We start from the raw sequence: 11,827 nt of genomic DNA, 5'->3' as shown, positions 1-11,827 counted from the left end.
AAATCGCAGCTGCATCAAACTCTCTGGTTATTTTCATGCAACTTTTTTTGTGGACCTGAAGAAACACCATGAATGGGAAAAAGTGTTAACATATTTTTTAAAGTAGTAGCAGAGTTTCCAGGAACGTAAAATTTTTATCGGAAAGGGTGGGCTTCGTTGACTAAATTGTCTGGAATTGTCAGTATATCATCGTAAATGTGCTGGAAGAGAAATAGCAGTTTCAAGTTCGCCTGAATGGTAAGTATGAGAAACAGCGAATATAAACGTCCTTGTTGTGCAGTCTCGTTGGACATTTGACTGATCAATAATGCGAGAGCAACAAGTACCCCACGACGTTAGCCACCACAATTAATCATTTCACAACGGTTGAGCACAATCTGGGCTGTTGCTTATGGACTACTTAACACTTAGTGCTCATAATTAACTCGAGCAATCTCGAGAGAAAGAGGGAGAGAGAGAGGGGGTGGAAGTAAAAAAAATGGTTAACAAAGTTTGAAACTTCGTCCCCTTCGTGGAAAAACTTGTACACTCATTAATCTGGCTTTTTGTCAAACTCTGATCGTACCTAACGATCATAAACACGATGGGAGATTCCATTTAGTAAAGTTCGACGTTAAATAATTCTTTCCACGAGATATTTCTCCACTTTAATTTTATTCATTTTTATCAATCGAAAAATAGTTACTTGAGATTTGCCGTGCTCCGGCAGACTGCGAAGCTCCAGCGTCAGGAGGGTTGCCATACTAAGGGGCGAACATACATTACACATAAAAGAACCTGAATAAAATGTTCGCGTTATTACATTCCATAATATTTTCTCTGATTACACTTCTCTTCATTACAGGAACTTCGTTTGAATTATTTTCATAATATTACAGTTTCAATCGAACCTAAGATATTTGATTGAAATCACCCTTAGATTAACCTCGAACCTCCAGCGAGAGGAGGATTGGCATTTTAAGGGACTAAGCTGCACTATACATAAAAGAGCGCCAGTAAACTTCTGACTCTGATATTAATTTTAAAAATACCAAATAAAATTCTACCCTTTCCCGCATTATTACATTCCATTCCGTTTTATCGATATTGCCATTTTAATAAATCAAAAGATATTTGATCAAACTTGCGTTTGCTCAGCCTAACCTCACAGGTCCAATTTCAGGAGGGTTGCCACTGTAAGGGGCTGACATACTCTATATGCAAAAATCCTCTCACATTATTTCACAATATCTTTTTCGATTACGTATTCCTGCTTTACAAGAACTCCATTTGAATTATGCTGGTAACACTACCATTTTATTCAGTTAAAAAATATTTTATGAAAAAAATCCTTGGCCGGGTCGCCGTTTTAAGGGGTCACGATAAAATTCAATTTTCCTCATACTCTGGTATATTTTCTGTACATCATACCATTATAATGACGTGATTTCATTTGTTTTTCAATATTTAACTATGCTCCACCAATCCGACCATCTTGAAACTTTTTTATATGTTAGATAAGCAACAGAACATTGTTCTTGAATTTTTTGGAAGTGGTCACTTCCAAACTCGAAGGGTTGCTTGCAATTCCCACCCCTAAACAATTAAATGATTTTTTTCTACCCTTAATAAATTGATCACAATGGTGAAAAAAATGTATGATATGAAGCAGGCAAGTTCGAGTATTTTCGTGTTTTTTTTTTTATCTGAATATCTTAATTAACAACTGAGAAAAAAATGATATAGTTAAGGGTATTTACCCTCATATCATCCTTATACGAAGGGTTAGCGACTTAAAATTTTGGGAGGTTATCTTGCAACCTAAAACCATTGTTTTCCACACAATATCAATAAATAATAATTTTATGATTTCGGCGCAGGGTTCGATCATTTATAGAAAACCAGCAAATGTGCAATTAATTAAACATTAATTGAACAAACAGGATCGAAAGGTCGAGAAGCATTTTTAATTAATTGCACGTTTGCTGGTTTTCTATAAATGATCGAACCCTGCGCCGAAATCATAAAATTTATTATACATATATTTAATTTTCGATCGAGAAGAATTCACCATTACATATCAATAAAAATTGTGGGTGGGGGCCGCTGGACCAATCTTAGTCCGCTAGACCTGGAAAATTTTGATCGACTTACTCACCGAACGTTGGCTAGCGTGTGTCTCCGCGATCTGAGGTTGTGGTACCCTCGCAGCTCGCCGATGCTCCCCTGCTCGGCCTGCATCTTGGCCTGTGCAGTCGCGGCTGCAGTGGCGATCACGTGGTGCTGGTGTGTACCCGGTGCACCGGATGTTGTGATGCTTCTGCGCGATCGCCAACCCGTTCTGCTACCGCCGCCGCTGCTCGGGGTCGGCGATTTCTTCTGGCAGGGCCTGGAAAATCCAAAGTCACCCGCCGCCGTCGTTTTCACTGCTGACTTTTCAGCCACCTTATCACCCGGACACCCGTCTCCTTTATTCTCGCGAGGCTGTCCCCTCTCAATCGGCCTGATCCCTTTGTGGTCCGCATGACATTCTCAACCGGCTCGAGTCTGTCTAATCGTGTGGAGAGGCTTAATTAAAGAGCGATTAGGCCTGGGTACACGGCAGACGTATTTGATGAGGATTTCCGATGATTAAGACGCCCAGCGATGGATATTATACACGATCCCAGATTACTACTCGAGGAATTGCTGATAATACTGATCCCTGCTTGCCAGAACCGAATTGGTTCTGCATGATGCCCGGAATTTCAGGATCGAGTTAGCTGACCGCTATTGCTAGCACTTTTGCCGACCGAGTGGAAAATTCGATTTGTGGGTGGAGCACGAATTGATTGTGGATATTGGGGACCTTGGGACATGTCCTAACTTCATTCAAGTCGAGATTAACCACCGAGTCTTCATTGACTGTTGGAATCGGGGCCTGTTGAGTGCTAGCTAAGCGTTGAAGCAAATATTGAGGATCAATTTCCTAGTTGGTCCTCGTTTAAAATAATAAAGTTTCTAACCTAGAAGAGGTACACTAATGTATGCTGACAACCTCGGGCGACGTTCTAGATTGCTCGAAGTCTACACGAATCCCTAACTTCACTGAAGATCATCGTCAGAGCTACTTGTAGCTAACGATAGAATTCGGAACGAGCAAATGTCCATTCTAATACAAATCCACTGTTCTCCAGGAGGTGTCCATTAACCCCCGACAAGCTCCGCGTAACGTGTCAGGTGTTCGCACCGATCCGAACAGAACGAATGCCGCCGTGAAAGTAATTCGCAAACAAACAGTCCAGTCGGTGGCCTAATGAATGCCAAGCGAGAGGGCTGTTGAACAGGGCCGAGATACTCGTTGATTAAAGGATTGTCCTCGAGGGCACGCCGATGAGCTCTGCCCTCGGATGAAATATTCATGAGATCGAAGTGCGGCCATGGTGTATCTTTCGAGGTCCGTTTGCGAGCGTTAATGAAAAGCGTCGAGTAATTTGCACACGAGCGGACACTATCATTCACTATTATTTCCACTCTGTCACGGTGTTTAAACGTAGAAACGGTAAACTGTTCCCTTGGGAATCACAATTTTCAGGCTTTGTTCACGATCTTAATAAATATCAAGAATGGTTCGACACGGTTTGGAAACGAATATAGATGTAATCGTGACGTCTGGAGGAACGCGCGAGCTTGTACACAGCGTAAATCGACCGCAAGGCCTGGCATCGAACTCGTTCGGCGAGCAGTTGGTTACGTTCTGTGTAAACACACGCGATCGGAATCGGCGGGGATAAATATTTTCGTTACGTCCCGTTCCCACTCGAGCCGGCCTGCGCGACTGTGTACAATGGAAAACCGGAGACCTAATGAGTGGCTGAAAACTGCTGGCGGTCGGCCAAGTGGCGACGATTCACTTGGAGATCAACCAGATCTTTGTAACCTATGCTTCTTGAATGGTGGAAGTGGTTGTTAGCTAGGGAAACCTAATCCGCGACAGCGAGTGTACCACCGCTTTTTCAACATTCCCCATCTTAACCCCTTTGCAGTCGGAGCTGCTTCAACTTGAAGATTAAACATTTCTTCCGACCAGACAGCGGATTTTATGCGTTCACGACAAAAACGAACAGGTGCAATTTGAAACTGTTGTATTATTTTCAGCCTATTTTAAACATATTAAGCATGAAAATTAAATTCCCCTGATGGTTTTACATTTTTCATTTTTGTAATAAATAGACTGCGGAACTTTATGCAAAATAAAAAATTTCATTCTTCTTTTAATTATCTTATTAAGGTGAAACTAATACACTGGTGGCCTTAAATCTTTTTGATATATCTCCACTGTCTTTTAAATTGTACGTACCCATTTTTGTCAAAAATGCATAAAATCCATAGTCTAGTAATGAATGCATAGAATCTATTGATCAGATACCAACATATTTAATCATGAATCACACGGTGTCAATGCGAACGCATCGAACGCATACCGTTCGAACGAGAATCCGAAAAATAATATTTCCACGGATTTTTGTTTTCGTTTGAAAAGAGAACCCCGACGTCCCGTGACATGGAACCGGTCGAACTTCGTGTTTCGCCGGAATATTTCCAAATTTCATTTCGCGAAATACTAATCCCCAATGCTGTTGTACCCCGCGGCACACCGGCGAAGCCTCTAATTGAATAGCGAATGGAAATGACGTCGAGCTCTTTTTCGAGATGTGGTCTGCGGGATGGGGAGCACGGTCGTCGTTTTGAAAACGAAAACTCAACCGCCACCGTTGTCGTTGTCGTCGCCGCCGTCAGATAAATGCGGTTTTTTCACAGCGACAACAGCGCCAGAGTTCCCTACGGTGTTGCCTACGGTGATCGACAAAAAACGCGGAAAAATGACTTCGCCGGTCCAGTTATCATCGACGCGGAACACTTTTTATCGATACTGCGCCGGGACAATAGACGGGGAGAAACGGGCCGAGAGGGGGAGAGACAGAGAGCCCCCGAGGAAAAACAACTACGACTTCCTGATCCACGCCGGGAAACGTCAGTGAGCCGGACCGGAAGTGACATCGAAAATCCATGCGCGCGTTACATTATTCGCGGAGCCCCGAGGCGAGCTTCGAGTACAGGCGATTCCATTTAAAGTGGCCGTTTAAACGTCTCCTCGAATTATAGTCATGGGAAAAATATTTTCGAAGCAGCGCGAATACTGTATTTGTCTTCCGAGGCAATTTTCAAGGTGGTGGGAATTTTTTCCACGGTTTTGTAGAGCGTAAAAAGACAAATCCAATGAGAAATCGCAAATTTTACAGGGTGACAGGAAATGACGGAGGTAAACATTTCTTATTATAATTCTGTCAGATCGGCGAACTTTGAAAAACCAAATGATAACAACCATAATATAGACCTTTAGTATTCATATATTTAAGAAGTCTCGAAGTAGCCACCCTTTGAGCCGATTCAGAGGCTCAAACGTGTTTTGTAATTTTCGTCTATGGGCCGCAGCTCATCTGGCGTCATTCGGTCCCACACCCGGCGCAGAGATTTTTTCAGCGACTCGAAACTTTTATGGGGCCGAGCACAGGCCCTGGCCTCCAAAATCGGCCAAACGCTGGAGTTCATAGAGTTGAGATCCGGTGAGTACGGCGGCCAATCCGCAGATGTGATGAAACCTGGAAAATGGGATTTGCTACGGTTCTCGTGTATCAAGGGGTCAAAATCAACCAAGAAGTGTATCGACGGGATATTCTCGAAGTCGTCGTACTTCTGTGGGCCCAACAGCACCTCGGCGATCCGGAATGGACGTTACAGCAGGATTCCGCGCCGGTCCACAGAGCGAAAACGACTCAGGAGTGGTGCAAAGCCCATTTTCTCGGTTTCATCACATCTGTGGAATGGCCGCCGTACTCATCGAATCTCAACCCGATGGACTACAGCGTGTGGTCGATTTTGGAGGCCAGGGCCTGTGCAAGGCCCCATAAAAATTTGGAGTCATTGAAAAAATCTCTGTACCAGGAGTGGGACCGAATGACGCCAGAAGAGCTGCGGCCCACAGCCGAAAATTTCAAGACACGTTTGAGCCTCTGTATCGGCGCAAAGGGTGGCCATTTCGAAACTTCTTAAATATATGAACACTACAGGTCCATGTTATGGTTGTTATTATTTGCTTTTTCAAAATTCGTCGATTTGACAGAATTATAATAAGAAATGATTAATTCCGTTATTTCTTGTCACCCTGTAAGAAACTTCAAGGAGCATAACATCGTCGCGAGAAGTTGTGAAAGTATCTATTATCATACTTTATTCAGAAGTATATTTTGTGTTGCGTCACTTTTCCAATATTCATCGATCAGGAAAATTTAGGGAATCGTTCGATTGTTTATAGCCAGCAGGCTACGCGGATGGGGGATGAGCAAACAAGACAATGCGAGGGCCGGAGCACAAAGCTTCTGTTAACACGCAATCGATGATAATCCTTTGTCCCGGTGCCAGACGCAAGGAACGGCAAGAGCGGGGCGAACCTTCGAAATTTCGGTTCGGCCGTACGTTCAGAGTCGACTGAGTAATGCGGATCGTTAATTTCTAAACCTGCCATGGCCTCGAGGTGCCACAGGCTGAATGGCGAACCCGGTCGTTTGCGTCAACAGAGGAGCATAATGCCTGTGCTAACGCGTAGTCGCTCCCTACATTGTCGGAGGCTGTGCTATCGTCGTCAGAACGATGCTTTTCAACGCCATTATCCGCGGGTGTTGCAGCCGACATAGGCTCCGTCTTCGCCTAACGATCGCGTCACCTCAACGGTGTCGACTTGAGAGTTAGAAGCTCAGTCTGGCTGATGGACTATGATAAGTCTTCAGCCTCTTGCGTGGAATTTCTACAGCAAACAGCTTCGTAGTCGATATTTTCAATCTGGATCGAGTATTGGTTCAATCATACGGACCTACACTTCGCTACACTTAATCTAGGCGTGGATCTAGCTGTGTAGACTCTATGTCCGATAATGGCTAGCTAAAATTATCTGGGAGCTGCACTAGTCTGTTTATGGGTAGCTGATTCTCCAGCTGGATAATTTTAACCTTCTACATTCTCTCGTATTCATCTACGTCGTTTGACGTAAAACCAATGTTTTACCTTTTAGGAATAAGTTTTATGGCTAGATTGCGGATCTTTATGCACTTATAGCAAAATTGAGTCGGTGAAATTCAACATTGTTGAACAATCTCGAGAATTGAAGATGCCAATGTATGATTTCTCCTCTGTTAAAATCGTTAAGGGAAGAAATAACTTTGGATTTGGTTTCTATCTCTTGTAATTGATGCAGACAATTTTTATTTTGCATAAAGATCCGCAATCATTTTGTTCCACGGTCTTTTGAAGATCTCGTAGAATTTCCGTTTTCTATTAGCAAAAGATTGAGTTGTATGACTGTTTACGAGTTCATTTGAAATCTCTCGACTTTGATCAATCGATCAAATTTTTTAAACCTCATCCTCAAACGCGGTAGGAATGATCGAGTGCGTGGTCATTAAACGCGATGTAATGAACGCCCGGAGGTGTTAACAATTCCGAGAGATTAGCATCGGGAAGAGCGAGACAAGGAATGGTGGTGCCGCAAGAGGGTTTCCTTATCGTTGCGATCGATCTTTCCTGGCGGTGTTCCTGCCACGAATCCGCGGGCCGAACCGACATCAACAGGTTGCCCTGCGACGACGTGAAACAAGTCGACGACGGTTCCCCGGCACGAAAGCTCAATATGTCTGCGGACGACCGGTATCAGTTGCAACGGGACTCGTTTATTACATAGAGATCGTGGGCGGTTGTCGCGGATTAAATCGTCAAAAATAACTGTTCGCGTCTCCACCAGCTTTACGTAACGTTATTAAAAGTGATATCCAGGAATACGTGTGACAATTCTGTCAAAACATGTCACAGCTTGTGAAATCGATGACGCGCGATGCCTCGAGGATCAACATTGTCACATGACGGTCCCACGAAAATATTTTCATTATTTCGATCGTAGTATTTTCGTTGAACTTGAATCGAAGATTGGTTAATTGCGAAGGTAACGAAGGTTGAACATTCCTTATCCGTTTTTAATCGAACGCTGAAATAATTCCGTCAACAATCGCGTCCGTGAGTCAGCTCCAATATTTCAGAGGTAGTATTTCCGGTGTCGAGCACCGCCAAAAATTCGCCGCTCACCAGAAAGCACAATCGGAGTAGTGCAACTGGCGTTGCGCGCAGCCAGGTTTATTCCTGCGAGTCCTGGCCCCGGGCCGAATAAAACTGTCAACGAAGAATCCGATATGGGATTTTGCGGAGGAGAATCCGTGCCCACACGGAACCCCCGTCGCGCGGAACAAACGAGCCGGCATTCCGGGCAGGTGAAACACAAATCTGCCGTAACGACGAAGGAAATGTTCACTTCGGGCCCCATTCATCTGTCGCTCGGCGAATTTCGTGCGAACTTGACGCAAGTATCAGTCGCGGGGCGGGTTTGCCGACTTCGCCGGCCGGCCGCGTATACACCAGCTCTAATTATACACGTTTCGTTTCAGAATTAGACAGCCGTGTTGCATTAATAGCGAGAAAGGAAAGCGGTGTCCACCGCGTCTAATAATAGGCCTCATTATTTATAGGAATGCCGGTTAAAGCCACGCGTGTCGCGAGGGAATTCGAGACGACCAGATTCGTTACTGTTCGAATTGTCGTGTCGCTATCCGGACTAATTATTCCTCGCGAGAGTTGTTGGATCGTCGACACGATCATGAATAATCAATTAATAATTTCATTTGGCAAACAGAGAGAACTTCGCAACGTTAGCCAGTCGTGTTTAAATATATTCCAGACGCGAATTCGTGTACACGAGACCTAATCAAGGCTGAGACTGCACATTGTCGACCTAAGCAAGACGGAGCACACACCACTAAATAGACGATGTCCCAAAAATCACCTCAGGAATCGCGAGGTACAACATTTTTCGGACACCCCGTACAAAACCTATCGTTCCGAGCGTTTAAAAATCAAAGAGTGCTTTCCTATTCAAATATTTCGAAAGTCCACGTGGCGGAACGAAAGCGCGTACGTTCCGTAAGCAGAAAATATTTCACGATGTAGTTCCGTACATTCACCGGCGGGTAGACGCGGGTGCACAACTGCGCGCCCGGGACAATGCACGCGTGGCAAGACATTGTTCGACGGTTTTCCATGCTGTGAACATCAGCGGCGTCCTGCCGCCGGCAATCAGGACGCAAAATTTTCGGACACAATAAAACGCCGCGGCTGCGTTTAATTACCGTCGAGTGGCGTCAGAGAAAACCGTGAATACCGGCGGCGTTGGAACACCGGGATCGCGAAAGTGACGCCCGCGTGCAGAAAATTGCGAGAAACGAATATGAACAGCTCATTAATTATCGGCCCGGTTGTTGTTCCGGGGGACTAATCGATCTCACGATGATCGATCCCTGTTTCTATGGAAATTCGCCGGCGACACAACAGCACACTCGGACGTATTACCTGTGCACGATGGGCTCTTCAACTGCGAATCAATATTGCTACAATTTCGTCTCGGACGATGTTTGCTGTTGACGACGCGAGTTAAGTGTGGACATCTAGCTGGGTTTACCTTAGGGGTAGTCAACGTTTACATTGGCGCGTGTAATGTCGATGTTAGAAGCAGCTCAGGATTGCGTTTCGGATAGTAAGCCACTCATCAGAAGATGACTCTGCGAGAAAATTAACTTTCACGAGAAATTCTAGGGAAATGTCCATTTTTCTATTTTCCGGAACGAAATTGGTTTAGTTAACAGCCCAATCACAGAGTTGCATGCGCGTCGATATCGCGACGTCTATATTCCCCGCGTCAAACCACGTCTCTCCACTCGATTTTTGCACACTTTTTCACGTCGGCTCCCTTTACAGGCAGCTCCGCGATATAGGAAACGTGTCACCATTCTGCCGCGGCATAATAGGAGGCCGCGCGCCAGAGATATTTCAAACTGAATGACGACTGAAAAACGATCTTCCACCGACGGGAATCGGCTGGCAAGTTATCGCGAATCAATGGGAACGTCGACTACGAAGTTTGCGGAACTCTCGAATCTTCTGCTCCTTCCCGCGAAACTTTTTCGGACCGCTGTCTGACACCGTCGATACAATTACTCGGTGCGAACCGATACGCGCGGACAGTGTACAGTTCGACTACGATTTTCCTGTTGACCAGGTACTCCAGCCGTTTCTAAGAGCCCGTACAATACAGGGTGTGTCCGTTACGTTATGTCACCATTTTTTAGGCATTACCAGTAGAGCAATTAAAAAATGTTTTAGACAAAAGTTGCCATTTAAAAAAGACAAGGTGACCTTTACTTTGTTTACGTAAAAAGCATTTTTCAGATTTAAGAATATGCGAACATGTAGCTCACCAAGTACCGAGAAACTTTTGTCTAAAACATTGATTAATTACACTACCGGAAATGCCTAAAAAATGGTGACATAACTTCTGTAGAAAATTCTGTAGAAATGATTCGAGGTGACGAAGTTCTAAAAATTGAGTTTCCAAGCCAGCTACACTTTCAAGTACCGTCGGACGCGAGACAATGAAGGGAGTTGCAATCTCGATTCTCTCGAAGGTGCTCTCATTGTGCTGAACTTCCGGCCGCGGCGGTGAAATGGAATTCGAAAGTCGAAAAAATTCAAAAGGGCGAAGTTGATTCGATCCGACTGTGACCCTCGATCTGACGCAGAACTTGCCGTCTACTTTTCCCGTAGTCTGTTAAAGAAGTTACCGTCGAAGTGAATCCCGGACGGGAAGTGAAAAAATTTTATTGAGCTCGCGGGTAATGCGTCTCCGCCGTCCGCGTCACGGGGACAGAAGAAAAGCATTATCCTGATTCCGCGCGAGCCAAGATTCAAGTCGGCGGAATTACGGTTGCCCAGGCAAATTTCAGGCAAGTTTCAAGGCGGGACGAGCCGCGACAACGATGCGCCTTGTTTTCAACGGGGAAAGAGGAAAAACGTCTTTGAGAGGACGTCGTTCCGAGACCCGTCATCTCGAGGCTCTCGTTTGTTTACGACGCCCACGGCTTATCGATGGAACGATCGACGCGCCGCCGCACACTGGGCTAGACCGACGAAATCTGTGTCAAAATCAAAGAACTTTCGATAGAAATGAGGTAGAGCGATGAAATTTTTTTAAAATTTAAGCTGAAACTTTGCAGAATATGGGAAAAATAGGGAGATTATGGTACGAACGTTTTTTAACCTTGAGAAAATTCGTTAAACATGTAGAATTTCAAGAAATCGATTTTGCAATATTCTGATGTCGTAGACAAATTTTGAAACCAGATTTGAAATCAGCGTGAAAAAATCTACGGGAAATGATATGTCGCATGTTAAAAAAAAATTTTTTCGCGCGTGGTATTGAAAAAATCACAATTTTCTTGAAATTGTGCAAGTTTAACGAATTCTTTCAAGGTTAAAAAACGTTCGTGCCACAATCTCCATAATTATTCCATATTCTGCAAAGTTTCAGCTTTCGTTTAAAAAAAATTGCATCGGTCTATCTCATTTCTATCGAAAGTTCTTTGATTTTGACACAGATTTCGTCGGTTTAGCCCAGTGTGCGCCGCCGCGCCGCGCCCCGGTGACGCAGACCCTCGAAACGTGACACTAATTTATACAGTACTCAGGACTTTGTGTACCGATACACCGATGGAAAAGTTGCATGATCAACCGCGATCACCGCGACACCCGGCCCCCATTAATACGCAAAGAACCGCCCCTGAGGCGTCTCGTTACCCGCCTCTCATCCCCACCTTCATCCGTCCCTGCGTTTGCGAAATTAGATAACGCGCGAACAAATTTCTGGCCGTCCAATTTG

General features: G+C 44.7%; 1 protein-coding gene across 8 annotated transcripts in view; it reads right to left on the bottom strand.

Annotated features, from left to right (window-relative positions):
- Nucleotides 1-11,827, bottom strand: part of Dnc (phosphodiesterase dunce) — a 393,758-nt gene that overhangs the window by 281,104 nt on the left and 100,827 nt on the right. For 3 of the 8 annotated variants that reach the window (XM_076444518.1, XM_076444521.1, XM_076444523.1), the window contains exon 3: nucleotides 2,138-2,368. The exons of 3 other annotated variants lie outside the window; for them this stretch is intronic. Coding sequence is in view for 2 of the 5 variants with exons in the window: in XM_076444521.1 (XP_076300636.1) it covers nucleotides 2,138-2,220 (83 nt within the window). In the remaining 3 variants the exon portion in view is untranslated. Of the gene's footprint in view, nucleotides 1-2,137; nucleotides 2,369-11,827 lie in introns of those variants that run through there. 2 more of the 8 variants (XM_076444530.1, XM_076444528.1) reach the window with 2 other exon arrangements.

This window comes from Lasioglossum baleicum, chromosome 20 (genome assembly GCF_051020765.1).
Source record: "Lasioglossum baleicum chromosome 20, iyLasBale1, whole genome shotgun sequence".
Taxonomy (NCBI): Eukaryota; Metazoa; Arthropoda; class Insecta; order Hymenoptera; family Halictidae; genus Lasioglossum; species Lasioglossum baleicum.
Note: the sequence above shows the minus strand (reverse complement) of the source record. Positions and strands in the feature narration are given on the sequence as shown.